Here is a 23,688-nt window from a genome sequence, read left to right on the forward strand (position 1 = left end):
TAAGGGGGGCTCCCGGAAATACTATGCCCAGCTCCTTCGACCTTCCCGCATGAGCCAGAACTTCTAGCTGGCTCTCCCTCTTCTCTTCTCATCCATCCCGTCCCATCCCATCCCATCCTCATGGCCAAACCCTGGATGTATCCTGTCGGCCAAGACTCTCCATAGGAGCCACACTGAAGATGATGTTTCAACCGAGCCTGGTCAAGGACTTCACAAAGGCACAACCACCCTCCAATTCAGCACCCCAAATCTGAATTACGGCCAAATAAGACTGACTTCACACTGTCAGCCACAAACGGGAACGCTAGATCACACAGAGTTATTAAACAAAACCCTCGGATCGTCTAAAAATAAAGTACTGTTATGCCAGATCGTCCCCAACATATACGTATGGACGTTACGCTAAACGGAGTAACAATATTAAACAAAATAAATAAGAGCACAAAGCCTTAAAGGCAAGGCTCCCGCAGGCTTCCCTGCACAATTGCACTGTAGCTTTTGAATGTCAAGTTAATGTGGTCAACAGCTGAGCTGCTTTGCAGTTTTTTATCAGCTTGAGCTTCTTGTGAGTGTCGTTTCTGTATCTCTAACCCCACCTCCAACGGAGGCCCAAGCAAAGGGCCCGGCGAGCCTGCCGCGCTCACCGGCCTGCGTGACTCCCCGGGGCTGGAAGGATGTCTCGTGTGGAAGCGGCTTTCTCTGGTCAGCCTTGCAGAAGCTCTCTAATTAGGTCAGCTAGTCTGATGACATGAATTAAGGCCATCCAGGCTCCACAAATACAATAATTGAATCCAGGACCCGCAAGACCCGACTCTCTGAGCAATAATACAATTTTCGTTCCCAAGCGAACCGGGTGAGCGGAGCACTGGATTATCGGAGTCCTGGGGAAGCTGCGAGGGAGCCCGGAGCTGAGCTGGGGCTCAGACGTGGAACCCAACCTCCTTCCAGAATGTGCCGAAGACCATAAGAGGATGCGCCGGTGCTCAGGGAGGCTTTCCGACGGAAGAGTGAGAAGTTCAGCCAGTACCAGCCTCGCGTGTTCATCAGAGAAAGATCAGAGGGAAAATCTTGACCGGGAATTTTTTTTCTTTAATTTATCTTCATTGTTTTAACGTAAAGCACTTTTTGTCTCTTTGTGAATGAAGAAAAAATCAGAACTATATTCTGAAAACTTAAGCTCTCTATTCAAGTTGGCTAAAAGTTCTTAACATCAATGGAAATGTTAACAACCGTTAAATGTTCGACATGAGAACATGTTTCGAGAGTTGCTTCCATTGCAACATCTTTCCACTCTATTTCACCATTTTGGGGAGTTTAGGACTAAGGGTCAAGTATAACACAAATTAATTAAAAACACAAAATTACACAATTTCATTTTGGCATTTTCAAAAAAAAATTATTTTCAGCATGATTTTAACACTTGAACATGGCTTTGTCTCGGGCCTTGGTCCACTTTTGTAACCCTCAGAATGCCCTAAGCTCCCAAGACAATCATGAGTAATTAATTTCTAGTGGGAGAAAAAAAAAAAATCATCCTTTCTTCAATTACCCGCATTTTAAAATAACACTTATTCTCAAATGGGACATATCGACGGAAATATTTCTAAGCGGTCTTATTTTATTATTTGTTAATTTTTAAAAAACTTTTTCAAAGCAGTCCTACTTTAGATTTAAGTATGTTGTAATCCCTACACGGTATAGAACAAGAACACCAAACCGTACGCTTTTGTCTATAACCTTATGAGAACAAAGCTCTCGCTTTTATAGGACAGAGAGGGAGCGGGCGAGCCACGGTCATCGTTTAGATTGGCCCGCGGCTTACAGGTCACTGTGTGATCCGAAATAACAGGAGGGCCTGATGAAGTCTCAGTGGCCTTGACCTCGGCCCCGGCGCCTGCCTGGTGACGGCACCTGGAAGGACGCGCCTCACTCACCCTCGCAGGAGCTTGAACAGCATGCAGCCCAGGGAGAACCAGTCGGCACTGCTATCGTACGCAGTCCCCTTCTGCAGCACCTCCGGGGCCATGTACCCATGGGTGCCCCTGGGAAGAAAGGGCACACGTGTTACCAGGACATGTCCACCTTGCGCGATATTCACAGCTTATCAAGAGGTCCCGGCATCGTTCATTACGCGGCACCAACTATACACAAGGGACCGGGGCCGATGGAGCTTCCACACAAACATGATTTACCCAGCACTCAACGGGGAAGCGACCTTTTCTGTCCTAATCAGTACAGGGATTGGTACAAATAAATTACCATACGCAATCAAATGCGAAGACTAGTCCACGGTCTAGGAGGCGAAATCTGAATCTGGCTAGTCCCTTCCCCATGGCAGCTATGAAGAGCTAGAGGTCCCTTGCCGATCGGGAGCCGTTGTGAGGAGCCCCGTGGGGCCGGGGGAAGCAGGGGAGAGGAGGGGGGCCGTGAACAGGTGACCACACCGTAGTGCCGTGGACCTCGAAGGGGTGGGGACGCCCACTCCTGTGGGCCTGCACTTGCACATGCTGAGGTGGGGCTGCCTCCTGCCACCTGCACAGAATCGGACTGTCATTCTGGCCCCACGCTGTGCCAGATATGTGACCTTGTTCAAGTCACTTAATTTTCCTGAACCTCAGTTTCCATACCATAAAAAGTGGATCACGGCATCCACGAGCTCCAGGGTTCCGGTGAAGCTAACCACCTATTCACAGCAGCCAGCCGTGCGTGCCTGGGACAGAAGGTGCTCAACTAACGGCACCAGGGGTGGTGTGGCTGCAGGCTCCCCCCCCACACACCGGTCCCCTCCAGGACAGGCCCCTGGGCCGCCAGTTCCAGGAGGTCAGGGATCCCCCATCTCGGTCACCGCTGCACTGCCAGCACCTAGCGCGCAGCCCGTGGTAAATAAATACGTGTCGCGTTAATTCGATGACTTAACCCTCGCAACTGTCATGTGAACATCCCTGCTCGCGCCTCTTTACAAAGGCGGGAGTGAGGCTGGCGCAACCGGGAAGATTCGAACCCAGATCTGCTGGCTCGGAGCCTCTGTTCTCAGCCACGGGAGGCCTCCTTTACTAAAAACACAGCATCTCCTTGCGTGTTCAGAAGTTTTAAGTGGCAGCCTCGCCGTCGTTATTTAAACATGGAAACCAGCCCTCCCAATCCGACCCCTTCGCAAATGCTCCTCTAACACACCACAGCCCGCCTCTCTGGGCTGCCGCGTGGATCTCAGCAAGAGTGGGGAAGGCCCGATGAGGGAATAAACAACCCGCATCTGAAAGTTAATTCCGTCGGAAGAGTAACTCTTAGGAGTTGCGACTTCAGGGAAGGGAAGAAACGAGCACCCCAAATGGCTGGGGCATGAAAAATTCCAGGGACTCTCAAAACTGTCTGACGAGCTCCCTGGGCGGAGCTCGCACACCCCCGGGTGCTGGCCCTGATCACTGTGAAGTGCTGTCCCCAACGCTAAGGCTTTATCGCCGTATCCCAGATTCTGCAGAGAGAACAGCACGTTCACTGTTAGCGGGTGATGCCAGCTTCAGGCAATCCTGGCCTAGGCAGAGAGTGCTGCGACTCAGGGCCCCGAACCGAGGGGCCTGAGGTCTGTCTCCTGGAGGGTGCGTGAAACCAGCCTCCTGGGAGTTTCTTCGTGATCACTGCACACGGAGATGAGTGTTAGCTCAAGGGGTACGATAAAACGTAATTTTAAGAGAATGATACACTTAAAAAGAAAAAAAATAAAGCGAAGGTCGTCTGCTTTTCCACAAACTACACACCTGTCCACGCTTCCCACCCAGGTAAACTGATGACAAAGAAACAGGAATGGAAACCCGCACGGGTTCCATTCTGCGTCCGCAGGGCCCTGGGACATCCCTGCTGTCACATCAGCAGTTCCTGGTTCAGAGAAGTCCTCGGGCCGGCGTCACCACGCACCGATCAAGCACGGTCGCCGCCCAGTGCAGCTCAGGGTCCGAGGAGGGGGTCAGGTGCAGCGGAGGGTCCCCTCCATGGCCATTTAGAGGACTGATAAAATGCTCAAATCTATCAGGACCCAAGTTAAAAAGCTTGAACTGCAAGTAGATGGGATTTTTTTTTAATTTAAAAAATATTCCTAATTTCTCTACAGGGAAAAAAAAAATAGCTACTTTGAAAAAGAAGGAATTAGGAGGTGGCGAGAAACCCAACCTCTGGCCTTCCCAGGAGAATTCTATTCAGCTGCCTCCGCAGCTCCAGTTCTCCTATCTCAGCTTCCAGGGATTTATTATTACCTCTGCTTTATAGAAGGAGATACCGAGGGTCCAAGAGGTAAAGGGACTGACATAGGGTCACACAGCCAGCATGGATCCAGGTCTGCCGCGGAGGCCCCTCTTTCCCACAGACCACCCCGTCCCTGCGCAGTTACACTGGGGACACTCAGGAGACAGTGAAACCACACGGCTCTTACTTCCACTCCCACATCACGGGACGTGGGCTCTTCCCTGACTCGGCATTACTATATATTGAAAATCGCTGCTGGCAGGAAAAAATTGGGTGGGGGGGCCACACGACCAGGTCGAGGACCGAGGGAATAAGTGGGTCACTGTAGAGAAATGACAGCGAACAGAGTCAAAGCACTACTCACACGCTCGCGTGCGGCTTCTTTTTGGAGAAATCACAGGCAAGGCCGAGGTCTGATATCCTGACATGTCCGTACTCATCCAAGAGGATGTTTGCGGGCTAGAGAGAAACAGGAGATGGTCTTGGAGAGTTCCCCAGGCGCCAGAGGCTCTGAGAACTTCTGAAACCACAGGCACCGGGCATCGCCCTGTTTTATCACAGTTTCTTCCTAAACGCGCAAATTCTGGCTTTATATGGCCACAGCCACGCAGGGCGTGACGCTGGGGATGACATGTGTCGTGTCCACTTCAGCAGAGACGTGGTCCTGAGGGGAGCGAAGGATTCTGCTGCTCAGAAAAGGAAACACTGGGCACCAGGTACGAGGGCAGCCCAGCCCCCGGGAGTTAAAAAGCTTGTTCTTTTCACAGGGAGCCTCTGGACACAGGCAGGAGTCCACCGGCTTCGTGGCCTCTGTGAGCCGTAACAAAGGAGACCACGAGCACGGGACAGAGAGGCACCTTGCGAGGAGGAACCGGCGCTGACCTGGGAAACCGAAATATCCCAGGGTGCCCACCAGTCCCAGCTGATGTCATCTCTGTTGACTGGTGCACGACCTACCAAACGACCACGACCCTGAGGAGATGGAGCCACTGAGATCAGATCTGGTCAGCCGCGGAGGCATGGAAAACGAAGCTCCTCTCCCTAGCACACACTGAATTACAGTCATCTTAATGGTTTTCTGCTGGATATCAACTCACGATTGTTTTGCTTGGAATAAAAAGAACGGCACGCTATTATAAAACTGGAGCATGAATAATCATGAGCCACTAGAATTGAGTTGGGATAGAAATTAAATAATATCGCTGCCTACGAAACAGCTCGGGAAACAAAACCGCAGCGTGGAGACGATTAGAAACCGGTTACAGATTCAAATTAAAATGTATTACAGTAGGACTTTATGGGTCCTCAGCACGTATTTTATTCCTCTGCAAAAGTCACATGAGGAAATAAAATGTCATCTGCCAACCGGTATCTAATTATTTCTAATTCGATGAAAATACATTTTTCCTTCCCGATGCTCGTGTGGAAACGAAGACAACGATTCCTTCACTTTGAAAGAAAGCTTTAAAAGTCACAAAGTATTTTGTGACAATGAAAAGAACATGCTCGCCCTGGACAGTGTGGCTCATGCCCCAAAAGGTCGCCTGTTTGACTGATGCTCGGTCCCCAGAAGGGCGCATGCAGGAGGCGGCTGATGGATGTTTCTCTCACGTTGACGTCTCTCTCTCTCTCCCCCTCTCCTCTCCACTCTCTCTAAAAAAATCAAAACATTTTCTTTTTAATGCTCAAAAATAAAATATTCTAGATTCTTAAAAGATAACCATAAAAAGCGACGCTAACCATGTTTGCCCCAGCCGGCGTGGCTCGGTTGGATGGACACCGTCCAGCGCACGAAAAGGCGGGCGGAGGGCCCGATGCCCAGTGAACAGGGAGCCCGCGGCCCAGCCTACCTTCAGGTCTCTGTACACGACGAACCGGTTGTGCATGTGCTCCAGCCCCAGGATGATCTCGGTGGCGTAGAAACGCATCTCCTTCTCAGAAAACACCCCGTGCTGTGACAGGTGATAGTGCAAATCGCCCCCTGGGGTCGGACAGACAGAATTTCATTTAAAAACCGCCGTCATCCCAAAGAGTTGGGACGCAGTAGGAACGTTCCTCTTTGTCTATATGCCTGCCTTTGATTTCTGCAGTTTGACAAAACACTTCAAAAATTAGAGGGAAAACGTGAACACGGAGAAGACGTAAGTGTGGCAACGGCTGGGACGATACAAAACAAAGTCCCCAGATGGCAGCACAGCTCCCGGGCACACCCCGGGGGGGGGGTTAGCTATTCTGCCCTGACTACTGGAATCCTACCTAAAAACTCAATCGACCAGTACGCAGTGATCCAGTAGCAGGCTTAGCAACTGGCTCTCTGGACAACAAATCCGTAAACTGGTCATACCGACAGATTTCATGAAGCAAACACAGTAAAACTTTTTAAATTTAGTTTCCAATTACAGCTGACATACAACATTATATCAGTTCCAGGTATACAACACAGTGGTTCGACATTTATAGAACTTACAAAGGGATCACCCCGACAAACCCAGCACCCATCTGACACCACACGTAGTTATTACGATATTATTAATTATACTCCCCAGGCTGTACTTTACATCCCCGGACTATTTTTATAACTCGCAATTTGTGCTTCTTGATCCTTTCACCTTTCCACCCATCCCCCCAACTCCCATCTGGCGACCAGAGTTTCTGTTTGTTCGGTTTGGTTTTTTAGATTCACCATCTAAAGTGAAATCACATGGCACTTGCCTTTCTCTTCCCGCCTCAAGTTAGCATAATACCCTGTGGGCCCATCGATACTGTCACGAACGGCAAGATCTCACTCTTTTTCATGGCTGAGTAATATTCCACTGTATACATGTACCATATCCTTTTTATCTGTTCGTCTATCGATGGACGCTTAGGTTGCTTCCATGTCTTAACTATTCTAAATAAATACAGTAAAGTTTTAACTGGTTAAATGCAGGTTGGGGTGTTTGGGTGTCCCCAGAAAAGGTCTTTCACCTTTGCTACACGTTTAAAATTTTTCATAATAAAATGTTGCAAAAAAAGCAAACAATCATGTGGCCTAAAGTTACAGAGTCAGAAAATGCCACCAACAGGGTAAGACAATGTTTTTATAAACTGAAAGGGAAAAGCTTCTATTGATCTATAAAAATTACTGTGTGTTGAAGTGCACTGCCCTGGCTCTTACCAGGATCTTCTCCTTTGCACACACGTATTCCGTTACGACCAGTACCGGATCAAGATGTGAGAGAGCTCCAGCGTCCTAAAAGGCTCCCACACGCCCTTCCCAGTTGGCACCGCAGCCCCCAGCCCCAGGCCAGGCAAAGGGAGCTCCATCTGCCTCTCTAGCCATTGCCTGGTTCTGCCTGTCCTGACAGTCACATAGATAGAATTGTACAGCATACACGCTGCTGGGTCTGGCTCCTTTGGTTCATTATTACGTCTGTGAAATTCCTTCATGTTGTTGGACAGATCCAGTCTTCAATCAAACACTCAAAACATCATAAAACTTCACATAAACTTCAAAAAACGTACTTCACTTGTTGAACCGAATGCCTTTTTATTTCGGCCCGTTACTAAAAATATTTTCAATCTATACCATGTCGCTTTCTGGGATTAAAACTTATTTTTCTAGCTAAAATTTGTTCAGCATTCTAAGGGTCATCGCTCATTCGTAGTTTAAAAGATCGATGTGCTGCTGGTCTGGGCTAAAAGTACAGAAAATTGAACTAAAATCCTTCAGAGTTGGTTTTTAAATACGTTTAACCTATATTCTTATGAGACGGTTCATTCCTCACAGCTGAGGGTCGGGAAAGAAGCTAATTAAAGATCCAGGCCAGCTGCATTCCAGACAATCAAGTTTCACTGGAAGTATGTGATGAAAAATCTGGTCTAGAAAACGCAGCTTCCTGGGGAAAGACTGGGAGGGCCAGGGGGAAACCGCGGTCAACATTTTTAAATGAATTGTAACTAAGAATTGAAAAGTAAAAGGCTTCCTTCATCTTGAGGGGCAAACTAAAGATCTGAAAGGCCCGAACCGCCGTCTGCCTAGATCCCTGCTCGCTAAGACTGGGCGTCGTGGCCAAGTCCCTCCGCGTGTTCGGGCGTCGCAGGCTTCGCTTACCATTCATCAGGTCCAAGATGAAGCAGAGTTTATCTGGCGTGTGGAAGGCGTAGGTCATGCAGACAATGAAAGGACAATCCTAAAGTGCAAAAAAAAAAACAACACAGAAATATGTCAGAAAAGCAAAAGCTTCCCCGAAAAGCACACCTGCTACCGAACATCACCTACAGATCTCTGCATCCACGCCACTGGCCCTCGCGCTGAGCGCAGACACCGGCGCGGTAACTTGGACAGTCACAGGAAACGGGACCTGGTTAGGGGACAAACTGCACAGAGGCACGGCGTTACCGAACGGAGCAGATGAACTAGCTCCAGGGTCCCCTCTCACTCAGACTCAATCGTCACTCTTCCATCTACATATTCCTCAAAAGACTTGGATTCTGCAGGAGAGTATTGCTGCCTTGCTAGCCTTCTTGTTGGTCTACATTTTGGTTCTGGTAGGTCAACTATCCATTTCCATCTCCGATTCTGAAGCTGGCACAACCACAGCACAGGGGGGAAAATGTTATCTCTATTATTGCCTCGAAACACTGAGAATGAAAGGGAAATTCAATTAGCTCTGAAAGTGAACAAATAAACCTGGGGCGAGGACTGGATAACTCAGTTGTAACGGTGTCAATTTTCCCCAAATTAATCTAAAAATTCCACGCGATCTTAATTAAGAACGGAAATTGACAAGCTGATTCTAAAATGTATACGGTAACGCAGACAGCCAAGAAAAGTTTATATACTTTTTAAAGAAAACTCGTAGTGCCAGAGATCAAGACTGATAAGGCAACGGTAATTCAGACAGTGTGGTATTAACCCACGGACAGGCAACAGGCCAGTGGAACAGAGGAGAGGATCCTGACACAGATGCACAACATAAACGGTCGACTGATTTGTGATAAAGTGACGCAGCGGAGGAGAGGGAAAGGTGACCCGTCCAGTCAATGGTGCTGCGGCCGCCGGATTTCTGTCAATGGAATGTGACCATCACCCCTACCTCACGCCACACGGAAGTCCACTCTAAGCAGATACAGATCTAAAGGTAAAACAATAAAGCTTCCAGAAGAAAACAAAAGACAGTACCTTCGTGAACTTAGGGCGAGGAAAGATTTCTTCAACACGACACAAAAAGCACTAGCAATAAAACACCGATAAACTGGACCAAAATCAAAGAACGAACTTCGGTTCTTCCGAAAACACCGTTAAGAGAGTGAAAAGGGAAGTCACAGGACGGGAGAAAATATTTGTAATCCTTAAACGCAATAAGGATTCTTATTTAGAATATATAAAGAACTCTTGTATATCAACAAAGAAAAAAGCGATCAACACAAAAGAAAAGTGGGCAGGAATAATAATAATAGCAATATTAATGATGAAACGGGCACTTCACGGAAGAGGCTATCAACTGGCCTGCACGCCTGGGAACAGATGCTGAACCTCAGTTGTCCCCGAGGAAACACAAATTAAAATCACAACATGCCATCCCCTGAACTCCCAAGAATTGGCTAAAATGAAAAAGGCCGACAATACCAAGTGTTGGAGGGGTTGGAGTAAGTGAAGCCTCCATGTGTGGCTGCAAGGAGTTTACAACGGTGGGACCACTCGCATAAGCTGTGGGATGGCATCTGCTAAAGCTGGGCACCACCTGCAAACCCCATGACCCAGCATTCCCACCCCGGGAATCTGCACTTGGTGCACCCAGAGCACTGCACGAATACGTTCCTCACAACACTAGTCAAAACAGCCCTACCCAGCGAGTCTCCCACATGAGAACGGACCCCTACCCTGTGGTCTATTGATGCAATGGAATACCAGAGAAAAGGGCGAGTTTTTTCTGCAAAGGGCTAGACAGTAAATACTTTAGGCTTTGCAGGCCCCACAGAGCCTCTTTCGTACAGTCTCTGCTTATTTTCTTTAAAACACATCCTTTAAAAAACATCAAAACCATTCTTAGTACATGAGCTATACAAAAAAAGGCCGCGAGCCAGATCTGGCCCAGAGGCTATACATAGCGTGCTGACCCCTGTGTTTAGCTACGGAATGCACTATGGCCAGGCGCAGTGACACAGATGACTGTCACAAGTGACGCTGAGCGAGAGGAGCCGGACACAAAAGAGAACATTTATATAAAGTTCAAACACAGGCAGGGCTAAATTATGGTGTTAGAATCTGGGCGGTAGTTAGTTGGGCGTGGGGTAAGTGGCTGAGGGGGCACAGGAGGCCTCTGGAACACCGGTAACTTCCTTTTGTTTTGTTTTTTGGCAAATTCTCACCAAGGATACTTTTTCCATTGATTTTTTTCTTTAGAAAGAGTGGGAGTGAGGGGAGAGAGAGAAACATCGATTGGCTGCCTCCTGCACGCACCCTGACCAGGGCCGGGGACTGAACCTGCAACCCAGGTACGAGCCCTTGACTGGGACTTGAACCTGAGGCCCTTCGGTCCACAGGCTGACGCACTAACTACTGACCCACACCGGCCAGGGCAACGCTGGTAATTTTCTATCTTGAGATCTGGGTGCTGGACACACACATGGGCTCCCTTGTGAAATTTCATTGGTGCTACACTAGATCTATAACCAGGCCTATTTAGGTTCGTTATATACACTGAATACCTGCCACTCGCTTGATTTGAATAAAAAAATGGCATAAAATATCTATGTCCACTTTTTTTTTTTTTAACAGAAAACAAAAGGAATTACTATATTGAAGTTTCAACAGAATAATCTGAAAACAGAATTCACATTGCCCAAGCCTCTGTATTAAGGGCATCCAGTTAAATTCGAGTCCACACAATCCTATATGCTAAAGATTCGTGACCCTGAACCCGATCTCCACACAAATCTCCTGGAGGAAATTACTTCAGAGTGAATCACAGAATTCATTTGGTGGTTACCTAGTCTACCTCAGAGTTCTGTCGAGATGGTGCTAGTGTCTCCTGGTTTCAAGACCTGTTTGGCTTCCAATCGGTAAAATAAAGATGCCATCACTTTTCTGTTAAAAGCCACGTGACCTTCGGGGCTCGGGGGGGAGCACCGTCCCACTTGGAACCCACTCACGTCTCACCAGGCCTTTCCAACAGCCGGCTGGAGATGGCTCATTCTGCCCCCTCCTAAACGGGGCTCCCCATGTGCTCTGGTCCCTGATCTGAGGAGCATTCGCCTGCCGAGCGGAGAAGCGGGGGGACCCAGAGCCTAGAAAAGCCGGCAGCACCCGCACTCACCTGACGAAGGGGACAAGCCGGCCCTGCCCGGGGTATTTCTGAACACGATGGTGCATGATCCCTCTAACCACAGTGCTCAGAAGACATCCAAAGGTTAAAGGACACTTAAGATCTGATTTGAAGTTTACCCTCATGAGGCAACTTTAAACAGATTACTAAAAACCTATCAACAATGGCCTCTGATCAGCAAAAACAACGCCAGATAATTTTACTACAACTCTTTTGGTTAAATTTTATATTTATAAGTTAAAAAAAACCAAAAACTAGACAGTTCGATATGCGAATAAAAAATATAAACAATTCTTTTAAATTAGTTCAATGCAGAAGCCCAATAAAACCCCAATTTTTTATTAATTCCCTTAGGGGTAGACTGGTGAGGAACTAACTCTACAACTAATTAACCGCATTTCCCCCTCAGCGGAAGAAAATAAATATAAAATCACTACATAAAAATTGTACGGGTAATCTTTCCAACACCAACAATTGTTTTCCACAGCTTTCTGGAGAATAAATATCCAAGGCTTTGAGATAACGCATTAAAAATTAATGCTTTAATAACCGCTGAAACTCTGCAGCAAGCGCACGTCCATGTGTGAAATTTAAGACAAAGGCATTTCCAAGAGAAATTAGAAACCAGTGCCACTCGGGCTGATCCCACGACAGGGAGCAGGCTGCTCAGTTTCCATTCCAAGCAGCTGAAGGCCTGGTCGTGCACACAGGGCAGTAACTCTTATTTAAGATGCTCCGGGTCCATATGCCAGGAGCTAGAGGCGCATAATTAATTATAGCGATGGCATTTTCATTTGGAAGGGGCGAGCTCAGTTATGATTTCTTTTGCTTCAACAGCAGGCAGCCCTTCTAGCACCATGAAAACTCATGCTAGGATAATATTAACCACAATGCAATAAACACGGGCCATAAACCAAAAAACACGGGGCCCCCATGTAACGTGATGGTGAGAAGGGAGCCCTGGCAGTGATTCAGGGAGGCCAGAGACTGTGCGTGAGAAAATTAACCTCTGGGGTTCTCCGGTTCCTTGCTGATTCATCATTAAAATTTGGCCTGTCTCACTGCGTACAAACCTTCCTGGGTTATGTTTTTGTTTTTAATTCTTTTTAAAATATGTTTTCGTTGGTTTTAGAGAGAGAGGAGAGAGAGAAACAGATGTGAGAGAGAAACATTGATCGGCTGACTCCGCATGGGGCTCAAGCCTGCAATCTGGGTAGGTGCCCTGACTGGGAATCGAACCCGTGACCTTTTGGTGCATGGGACGCCGCCCTGCTGGCTGAGCCACAGCGGCCAGGGCGTGGCTTGGTGTTTAAGGTTAAAATCACATGTGTGAGCTACTTGGCATGGGTCTGGCCATTCATGCTCATTACATTCCTTCTCTTCTAGCCCCCAACTCCCTGCCCTCCTCGAACACTGGACGACAGGCCTACAGGCGCACACACGGGCACACCTGGGTCTTTCCGGATGTGTCTTTATATAGACATCTGTCCAAATAAACGAAAGCCAAGGCTTTGATCCTGGGCGACACCATCAACAGAACAAGAAATCAGCCCGGGACGCCGTTTTGCAAGTGAAGACAGGGGTCAAGGTTTGTTTTCATACGTGCTGAGCCAACCAGGCTGGCCTGACACACAAAACGCCCAACTAGGTGGGCACAGAGTCCTGGAAGCAGACGTGACGACCAAAGTCCACAGCGGGTACAGAGCGGCAAGTGCTGAGGAGATCAAGTCACCCTCCAAGGACACACTGGCTGGGGGCGACCCCACAGGGACAATTCAGAACCGACGGACCCAGCGGCGACCTCTCTGTCTGCGAAGGACGGCAGCGGGGGTCCCTCACTTTCCCCTCCGGATTGGTCCCTCTCAGCTGTGCAGTTCATTCTTAACCACACTCAGGTCACTCTGCCGTTGTGGTGGTTGTGGTGGTGATTATTCCCTGCCTTCTCTCCACCACATCCCGCAAAGAAGTTCATCAGGAAGGAGCACTAACGGGAGCAGCCACGGGTGTTCGCGGTGACGGCTGCCAGCACTGTCCCAACTCCCGCATTACACAGAGGTAACGCCTGGACGGTCAACTACGTCAGCTCGGTGCCCCTGCTCCCTGCTGTCACCTCTGGCCCATCACCCACCAGAAAAAATGCCTGCATTTTAAATGAACTGCCCTGATATTAAACACACACACACACACACAAGCAATGCTCGAAACTGAACACTGCCCTGGCCAGTGTGGCTCAGCTGGTTGAGCATCGGCCCATGGATCAAAAAGTTGCCTGTTCGATTCCCGGTCAAGGCACCGAAAAAAAAAGGAAAATAAATTTGAATACAAGACTTACTCCCGTACTAACAAGCGACAGCATAATCCTTTCATTTAAGGCTAAGGTCTCTCCTTGTTTCATCTTGATCCGCTTCTTATCCAGGCACTTCATTGCATACCTAGAAACGCAAATATCGTCGCAAAGTCAGCACCCAGCATACACCCAGACGGACTTCAACCACGCACCCCACACCGGGGAAGGTTTCTAAAGCTTCGGGCAGTATTTAAAGGAAGCAAACTGGCACCCAAGTGCCATGCAAAAAAAAAAAAAAAAATTTTATTACATGAGAAATCAACTCCCCTCTCCAGGATGGGGGGGGGTATGACCCCCACTCCTAGGTGTGGGCTGTGCAGAGTGACTTCCCTCCGAAGAGCACAGCGTGGACAAGGGGGGGGTGGCTTCTCACAGTGGAGACGTCTGACAAACACGACCTCGGTCAAGGGGCCAAGGTCCACGTCAACAGGGATCAGCCACTTTAATAACAGGTAGCCTTGATATGATGTGATGAGAATGGCCTTTTTTTTTTCTTACACCTCTGGGGTCTTCCTCCCGAAAGCCCATAACCCCAGCCTAACTGTGGGAAAAGCATCAGACAAACCTAAGTCGAAAGACATTCTACTCCGTGTCGGTTTCTGAGCGTCGGCTAAAATAACAAACGTGTTTGAAGAGATAAATTGATGTTATTTATTTACTTCGACATCATGCGACAGGCTAGATAGCCCAAAGAGCTCAACAAGCTGCAGCGATGAAGTAAAACTAATAAATTTCGCGAAGTGTGATTGTTATCCCTACTTTACAAACTAGAATGCGAAGGCTCAGGGGGGCGCAAACTTCGCCCGGGGCCAGAAAGCAAGTGGGGCGGTGAATCTGACCTGGCCGTGTGACACCAGGGACCCACACTCCGGATCCCTACGTTGTCCTGTCTCAGCCCAAAGCCAGATTCAGACACCTGGGTGCCAGGCACTGGGTGCACCCTGCACAGGGTCCCACAGCAGCCACGTTAGGAAAAAAACATGCCGGCTGTAGGACCAGGAGAGACTCGGGCAGAGGCTGAGTGACAACCCTACGGGTGAGGCTGGGGCAGCGGGCACTGAGTCAGGGGGCCTCAATCACTCCTTCCCCGCTGACTCAGTGATTTTACACACCAATCTCACACACTGTTCCACCTCGCCCACTGTTCCGGTGGGCCAGTCCCTTAATCAAACTTGACCACGGGCTTCCAAAAATCTATGCGGGGACTTTCTTTGGATTCGAGCATCCAAAACGTCCAAACATCAAAAACTTACATTTTTCCGGTGTCTGCTTTCCTGCAACCGTACACTTCTCCAAAGCCGCCTCGCCCGATGATCCTGTGCACGCTGAAATCATTCATGGTCAGCTGCGGATTCAAAGCACGAAACGGAAACATACGATCGCATAAAAATTCAGTGGCAAGGATCTGCCCGCGCAAAACATACACAAGTTATTCAGATGGCAGTTCTGGTGGCAGGGACCTGCCATCTCCGTGCCCGATTCCTTAAACTGAGACAGGAGCTGCACAGGGTGGCAAGACTTTCTAGAACCCCTTCCTGCTCTTCCCGTTAAATGCACGAAACAGGCAACGAAACGGGAGCAGTTGCAAGATTGCTCTTCCGAGCTCTTCAATCTTAGGTTACAAGACACCCCCCCTTGAAGACAAGTGGTTGGGAGATTTCTGGTCAAAATGAAAAGCAACTTCAGCTCCTCTGAAGCCTAAAGTTTGGGAACGGCTCAGCAATTCCAGAACTGTCACGGCGGGAAAATAAGTCCATTTCCTCGGCGGGGCATCGGCGTTTCCCTGAGAGTGAGCCACGCGATTGATGAGAAAGCCCGACAGACGCCGGCCACGGGAATTTTTCATCGATGCCATCGGTGCACGGAGGGGACCCGTGCTGGGCACGTGAGCATGAAACGGGACTACGTGTGAGCACAGTATATAAAGAGGCTTTATTCAGAAGCACTTTCCTCTCGTGAACAATCATCTCGGCCATGCCCTGCTTCCTACGGAGTTTTAACAGCATCAGACAGAGGGGACGACCCTCCGGTCCTGGTAGGAGGCCGTCGGATAAAAGCAAATGCCTGCCAGTTTACACATCCCGGCAAAGTAAAGGGTCAGATGCTTAAAAGTTCCCCTAAACACCCCTTTAAAACATCACGTCTGTGGCCGGGTAAGAGGCAGCTGGGCACAGGCTTCACGTCTGATGCTGAGACACAGGGCACGGGACACGGGACACGGGACATGGGACGTGCAGACACCAGGCCAGCTGAAGGAGCACAAGAGTAAGGAGGATCCACGGCAGAAATAAGGGAATTTTTTAAAAAAACGTGTTATTGCCTCTTGCTTCTAAATTCTGCCAGGGAATGCGATGGCAAGGGGAGGTTAAAAAAAAAATAAACAAAAAACCGACTCCTCTTCCAACAGGACCATTCGAGTGAAAAACTCCAAAAAATAAAAAAATAAAAATTAAAAAAACACCAGTTGATCATTTCTTTTTCCCAACTGCAAGCCTCCGTGAAGGGGAAGGAGAAGGTAAGAGAGGCTGGATAAAAAAAGGTGCGTTCGACCAGTGAAGCGAAGCCCGTGCCCTGGAACTGCGGGCGCTGAGCGCCACAGGCAGACGTGACGCCAGGGAAATGCACGCTGGGAAGGAGCCAGTGTTTCAGGGCTGCTCTTAGCATTCTCAAAATAATTTTTTTTTTTTTAAGTATATCTTTATTGATTTCAGAGAGAGGAAGGGAGAGGGAGAGAGAGAGAAACATCAATGATGAGAGTCACTGATCGGCTGCCCCCTGCTGGGGATCGAGCCTGCAACCCGGGCCTGTGCCCTGACCGGGAATCGAACCGCGATCTCCTGGATCCTAGGTCGATGCTCAACCGCTGAGCCACACCAGCCGGGCTCAAAATAATTTAAAAAAAAACAACATGAGGCTTTGGTCTAAAAAAAGATGTGACCATTTTTATTACAGGATTACACTTAATAATAAAGAAAAGGAAAGCAACCTTCCCGGGATGGCAAAAGACAAGGGCGCCCGGGAATCACGTTACCTAGACTTCTATGTTCACTACCGTTTCTGTTAAAGGGCCAATGACTGCTTAAAATATCCCTTCTTAAATAAACTAACACTTTCTTATAGGAATATGCAAAAAGAGAGTTACGAGTCAGCTTGTTTACAGCTGGGGGCGGGAGGGCAGCTTTGTCATCCGTAAAGCTGCGGGGACATCTGCTCAGGCAGGGTGTCACCCTGGGGAGCAGGCTCCAGAAGCAAGTATTTTCTCACGCAGTGAAGCCAGAGTGAGTTTTTATTTTAAAAAAGAAAAAAAAAATAGAAAGAAGAAAGAAGAAAAAAAAGAAAGATGATACTCACATGGATATTTAATTCTACGTTTTTCCACTGGCAAAATCTAGTGAACTTGTCACTAAAAAAGAATATAAATAGTTACTGGAACGTTAAATATCAAATTAACTGGATTTACAGAACTATGTTATGAGACAAGCTAGACTGGCACTACTTGGTTTCCTTCTCAAACAGAGTGAGTTTTCTGAAACGCCTTTCCCCAGTGCGTTCATTCACTTGGGCTCTATTTCACGACTCTGTGAAAGGCATCTTGGTTCTCCTTCAACCATCTTCAGGCCACAGGGACATCTTGATCTGAATCAGCATCATTCGACAGAGGGTTAACCCAAGCCATGCAGGCAATTAAATTTTTAATAATACATCTGATTTAACCATGTATGCAATTGAAATTTAATAATATATTTGATTTAACCCCAACATATCAGAAATTATCGTTTCCACATGTAATCGGTATAAAAGTATTAATGAGAAGCTCTTAGGTTTCTATGAAGCCTTTGAGACCCGGTGTGCATTTTGCACTTAGAACCCGCGTAACTCAGACATGTCACGTTCCCAGGGCTCAGCAGCTGGCTGTGGCTAGCAGCTACCGTCCTGGAGAGTACAGCGCTAAGTGACACAAAAATTAATGTTTGCAAATAATTATAAGGGCGGCAAACGCTCCGATGTGCCAGGCTCTAGAGGCTCGTTGACTCAACCCAACAACTCTCTGGTCAGGTACTAAGTTGATATCCATTTAACAGCCGGGACTAAGGCTTGCCCAGGGTCACACGGTGAGAGAATGGATGAAGTAGGATTTGAACCCAGACTGGCTCTGGCTCTCAAAGACACAAACAATGTAGGAGAGGACCCCTGGGACTGGAATCAAAGTAAGAAAAATATTTATTTAATAAATAACATCATTTTGATTCCTGTCTTGTTAATGAGCAACGTATCTAAAGCAAAGAACATTCCTGCTGACTGCTGGGTCCCATCCAGCCCCAGCTATGATTTCTTACACACGAGCAGAATATTCAGGGTTCTTTGAATTAACAAAGGAATGAAGGAAAGAAGTGAAAGGAAGAGAGGGAGTTCTTATGACTTACAAGTTATAGGTATTATCAGCATAACAATAAAATGCCTTAAGGCGGTTTCATCTAATCTGCCTTCTAAGGATCTCTTAAAAATATTTGAGGCTAACCACCAAACTGAAAATCGAAAACTCTTAGTAATCAAGGAGCATCTTTTCACAATGAATCCAAAATGACGTTTAGTGAGTGTCTCGTTGATCCTACTAACATCTCTATGGCGTTGGTAAAATAACATTGTATTTTGAGATTTCAAACAGCTTTTATTTTAAGCACGGGGAGAGCGAAAGGCAAAACCGCACTGGGTGTGCTCTGCGTTTATAAATCGATGACCGTTACTGTGAAGCCCACGTGGTGTGTGGGGCCAACTCGGGCTCTTCTCACACTGGCAGTTCAGAGCTGGCACCAGGGGGGCTGTGGGTTAGCACATTTTACAAACTAGCAAACTAGCAGGGGAGGGTGGGCAGCCAGGGAGAGGCGTGCCCTGCTGGCAAAAGGGTGGGAAAAGCAAGGGCTTTTTACTCCAGCCCCTGGCTCAGGCTTTCGATTGCCAAGTGGTTTGAAGTTCACTGTCTGAACCTGGCTCACAGGCCTCATCTGGAAAAGGGAAAGCCTCCCTCCTGGACTCGGCCCGCCTGGAACTTCGCCCTGTGTCCCTGCTGGGCCTCGGGTGAAGAGTCCCTGTGCTGCTGAAGACTCCCCCTTGCTATGCAGTGCAGTGTGGCCCCCGAGAAATGGCCTGAACCCCGGGGCCCGCAGAGTGTGGCGGGTCCTGAGGATGACGGACGCTGCAAGGTTCTCTTTAGGGAGTGCCCGGGCTTTTCCAAACCCAAGCTCCAAACGCTTGGTCTGATGAAGGATTTTTTTTTTTAACTAATCTGAGAATGCATTAACACAAAAAGGTATACCAATGAACAAAGTGACTTTGAAAATAATCCATTTATGTAAAATAGCAAATGTTCCAGGAAATCCAGAATTTCCAAATGCGTGCCTAAAATGCAAACAGTCAGAGTGGCTGGCTCACTGGGTGGGAGAAAACGACCGTGCAGGTCAAACATCTTCCCCAATTTAAATGATCACCCCCATCCCTCCCCTGCCCCGCAAGGATCCCAGAGAAGCTGGGCCGGGCCAGGGCTGGGAAAGGTCAGATCTGAGAAGGGACAGCAGCAGAGTCAGCCTGAGCCGGCAGCCGTCCCCTCGGTCTGGGGCTGCTGCTTGGCCGACTTTCATCATTTGTATGCGATTTAGTCTCCCAAAGTACTGACTCGGCTCCAGGATAAAATTATCACTTGAACTCTAGTAGAACCACAACACGAGTGTGTTTTTTTCTAAATCACTCGAACATGTGGAGAGAGAAAAGCTGTAATGAAGCAGCATTTGTTCTTAAAGGGCAATTATGGAAAAGCTGCAGGCGGCCCGGCAACGAGACGCATCGTCACGTTCACCGTCTAGGACCCAGCTGGGTCTGCGGGAAAAAAGCGCAGGCAGGGTGCGTGGAGATGCGGGTTTGGAAAGTCCGACTCCAGCGGTGCGTGATCACAGACAAACACCCCGAATACGGAAGGACTGACTGTCAGGAGCTGGACATTTTAAAAACGGCACTGAAATGGTTCAGAATTTTCTATGACAAACGTGCTATTCTACAGCTCAAGTAACCCAAAGGGACATGTTTATTCAGTATATTAATGATAAATATGATCACAGGCATAATTCACCTACACCCTTCAAATTCTACTAGACTCAAGCGTGGGCTTGTCTTACTTTGGGGTTCATGATTTCAAAGTCCAAACCAATGAATTAGGTAAATGACAGAGCTGTGCTTGCACTGGTAAAGGTGCCCAATAAGATACTTTCAGTAGTGAGGTTCTCCAGCCTATTTAAATTTTGGACCATATTGAAGCTAAAGAACTAAAAGTCAAAGGGACATTAAGCTACGCAAATCAAAATTATAATGTGAGATATCAAGGAAACAGGCTAACACAAAGCCTGGGACATAGTATGTGGTCAACAAATACTTGGTGAATGAATAAATTAGCATACCTTTCAAGGACAACATTCATTGGGTTAAATGAGGTGCACCTACACAGTACAAGATTTTATAAATATCAATATTCTAACATCATGAGAGAGAGAGAGAGAGAGAGAGAGAGAGAGAGAGATTCTTACCTTTCCATAAATTTTTGAAAAATGTTGCCTCGAAGACTTTCACAAATTTCTTCTATGTATGGCTGGAAGGGAAAGAAAAGAAATCCCACGCTGCATAAATAGAAACATATTCAAGTTAAAAACAAGGGGTGGGACTCCGACAAGGTGAGGTTCCGAGGTATGCACTCCTCCCACAGCGCCCGGTCCTTGCCCTTCTCGGCACCTGTCCAATTCTCACTAAGGGATCCATCATTGTGATTACCTATTTAATAGCTATCTATGGATGGCACATTCCCTGAAGGCAAGGACAGGTCTGTCCTGTTTGCCACTCTATCCCCACTGCCCTGCACACACAGCTCACTTCCTAAATGACCAGAACTGGCTTCGTGGGTGTGCGGCCTGCAGCACCCCAGGGTCCACGCTCGGAGGAACACGGTGCTTGGTTCTGTGCCTTGCTGTCGCCATCATAAAGTTCTTACCAATTTCTGAACAAGGGGTCCCTTTTTATTTTGTACTGGGCCCTGAAAGTTATGCGGCGCATCCTGTAAAATACTATTAATTGTATAATTATGTACTATTAATTATGACTATTCTAAACTGTCAGCATTATTATTGAGTTTTAAAGACTATATAAGCTAAGGAAACTATGGAGTAAAATTTTTTTTAATTAGCCGTGTTTCTGATTGATTTTCTACCTCTGGGAATCAGAGAGCTAAAGGTAACCACAGGGGGTGAGGGAGGAACGGGGGGGGGGGGGGGGGGGGTTCGTCTGAATCCTCATTTTGCACAGAGGCTGTGGGCAGACGCATTCCTAAGGCCTGTGAGCAAGTTCATGGCTAAGCGGGGATTACGGGGAGGGCTCCTGGCTCGGTACCAATGGAAAACTATCTCATTCAATCTCATGCCGCTTTACATGATACCAAATAAACAGCCCTTCTTTTCCATGTGATGAACTTTAAGTCAAATGCCAACATCTCCCAGCTCAGCACAGTCAACTAGATAGTTCTGGCAAATATCTTGAAACCCTACACATGCCGAATGAGGCAAATTTAGCGTTTTCTGTGTCTTCACAGATTGTTCTGAAAATTTGCAAAAAAAAAAAAAAAAAAAAAGAAATAAAAGGGCCGGATCAGAAACCACCCAAGACAAGTGATAAGACCAGGAAGTTCGCAGAAGCCACAGGAACCAAACACAGGCAGTGAGACGACCACAGTTCTTCTGGGAGTCTCACTTCCTGCAGCAGAAAAGAGGCTCGGGGCTAAGCCAGGCTCTGCCCCCTCGAAGGGCTATGACTGTCCTGGGCAGGGTACTGGGACTGGCAACTAAAACCAAATGGGCTTTGTTCCCTCCTGGCAAACAGGCAACCTGAACTATCTCTTTGAAGCTCTTCCCAGCTCTGAAATCTTACGGTTCTACAATCACGTATAATATTGATCTCAGCGAAGTCCTCCAGAGGCAAAAGGCTGAGGCCACAAGAGGACATTAAGTTTACTTATTACCAGATAAGTGTGTCACTTCAGTAAGCAGTGTTACTGAAACTGGGCATCCACAAGCAGAATGAAACTGGACCCCTGCCTCACACCATATACAAAAGTCAACTCAAAGGTGACTGAAAGACTTAAGACCTGAAACCGTACAACTACTAGAAGAAAGTATAGGGGGGAACACTTGTTGACATTGGTTTGAGAACAATTTTTTTCAAACAGGACACTAAAAGCCCAGGCAACAAAAGCAAAAGGAGACAAAGTGGGACTGGACTGCCTCAAACTACAAAGCTTCTGCACAGCAAAAGAATCAGTGAACAAACTGAAAAGGCAACCTAGGGAATGGGAGAAAATATTTCCAAACCTTATATCTGATAAAGGGTTAATATCCAAAATACATAAGGAACTCAACAGCGAAACGAAACAAAACAAAACCAAACCTCGTTATAAAACGAGCTATGGACCTAAATAGACACGTTTCAAAAGAAGGCATGCAGGTGACCAACAGGCAAATGAAAAGGTGTCCGACATTAATCATCAAGGGGATGCACGCCAAAGCCACAGTGAGATCTCACCGCGTACCTATCGGGTGGCAGTTCTCAGAAAGACAAGACGTTAAGTGCTGCTGAGGATGTGGCGAGAAGGGAACCCTGTGCACCGTCTGGGGGAATGCAGGCTGGTACAGCCACTATGAAAAACAGTGGAGGGGTTCCTCAAAAAAATTAAACATAGAACTACCGTTATCACCCCGCAATCCCGCGTCTGGGTATGTATTTATCCGAAGGCAGCGACATCAGCCTCCTGAAGACGTTATCTGCACTCCAATGTCCACAGAACCATTCACAGCAGTCAAGACACAGGCCCAACACAAGTGTCCGTGGACGGGTGAATGCAAGAAGGACAGACGGGATGGGATACACACAATGGATTTATTATCCAATCTTTAAAGAGAAGGAAAGCCTCCCATTTGTGACAACGCAGATGAAGCTGGAGGGCACTGTGCTGTGTGAAACAAGCCAGACACAGAAAGACAAACACCGTCGAATTCATACAAGCAGAGGGGAGACTGGCTGGTGGGGGGAGACACGAGGAGACGCTGGTCAGGGTCTAAAGTCTTAGTTACGAAGAATCTAATGTACAGCGTGGGGACTGTGTGAGGCAGAGAGTTGATCGCAAGTGTTTTCACCACACACACAAACGTAACTATGTGAAGGGATGGGTATGGGAATTAGTCTGACTGTGGTAATCATTTCGCCATTATACGTACATCGAAACATCACAGTGTACAACTTAAACTATTCACAATTTTTATTTGTCAATTATACCTCAATAAAGTTGCCGGGAAGACAAATTTCAACTCAAAGAATGTCAACCCACTTTATGGTTAAACGGTCCTCTGTTAAGAGGACCTCCAAATGTCTGACTTCTATTTGTACTTTAATGTGTTCTGATGGGACACATGTTACGCTGAATTAGTGTGCGCTCCTTATTTCAATCGACTTAATAATGACGGTTTCCTTCACCTTTCGAATAAGAACCCATTCTACACCTATTCTAACAGAACATTGTTTTCATTTTTTTTTTTTAATGAACAAATCAGTAGTGTTTTTAAAAGATATTCCGAAGAAGGAGCTTCTAAATGGACGTTCCTTGAAGGCATGAAGAGAATTTTGGTGGTCCCCGCATCTCACCTGGCACTGCCTTTAAATGTTAATTGTCCTACGAGCAAAGCTAAAACCAGAGCTATAAAATCCACGTGT

The 23,688-nt window shown here is 47.4% G+C and overlaps 1 protein-coding gene across 3 annotated transcripts in view; it reads right to left on the bottom strand.

The window, feature by feature from the left end:
• Positions 1–23,688, bottom strand: part of GRK3 (G protein-coupled receptor kinase 3) — a 77,634-nt gene that overhangs the window by 14,627 nt on the left and 39,319 nt on the right. For 2 of the 3 annotated variants that reach the window (XM_087828529.1, XM_016208729.2), the window contains 8 exons: positions 20,466–20,527; positions 17,245–17,296; positions 15,147–15,238; positions 13,879–13,978; positions 8,330–8,408; positions 6,087–6,217; positions 4,601–4,695; positions 1,935–2,042 (listed from right to left, as the gene is read on the bottom strand). In XM_087828529.1, coding sequence (XP_087684655.1) covers positions 1,935–2,042; positions 4,601–4,695; positions 6,087–6,217; positions 8,330–8,408; positions 13,879–13,978; positions 15,147–15,238; positions 17,245–17,296; positions 20,466–20,527 — 719 coding nt within the window. The remainder of the gene's footprint in view (positions 1–1,934; positions 2,043–4,600; positions 4,696–6,086; positions 6,218–8,329; positions 8,409–13,878; positions 13,979–15,146; positions 15,239–17,244; positions 17,297–20,465; positions 20,528–23,688) is intronic. The other variant, XM_087828530.1, reaches the window with a different exon arrangement.

The sequence above is a fragment of the Miniopterus natalensis genome, chromosome 20, assembly GCF_054644295.1.
Source record: "Miniopterus natalensis isolate mMinNat1 chromosome 20, mMinNat1.hap1, whole genome shotgun sequence".
NCBI lineage: Eukaryota > Metazoa > Chordata > Mammalia > Chiroptera > Miniopteridae > Miniopterus > Miniopterus natalensis.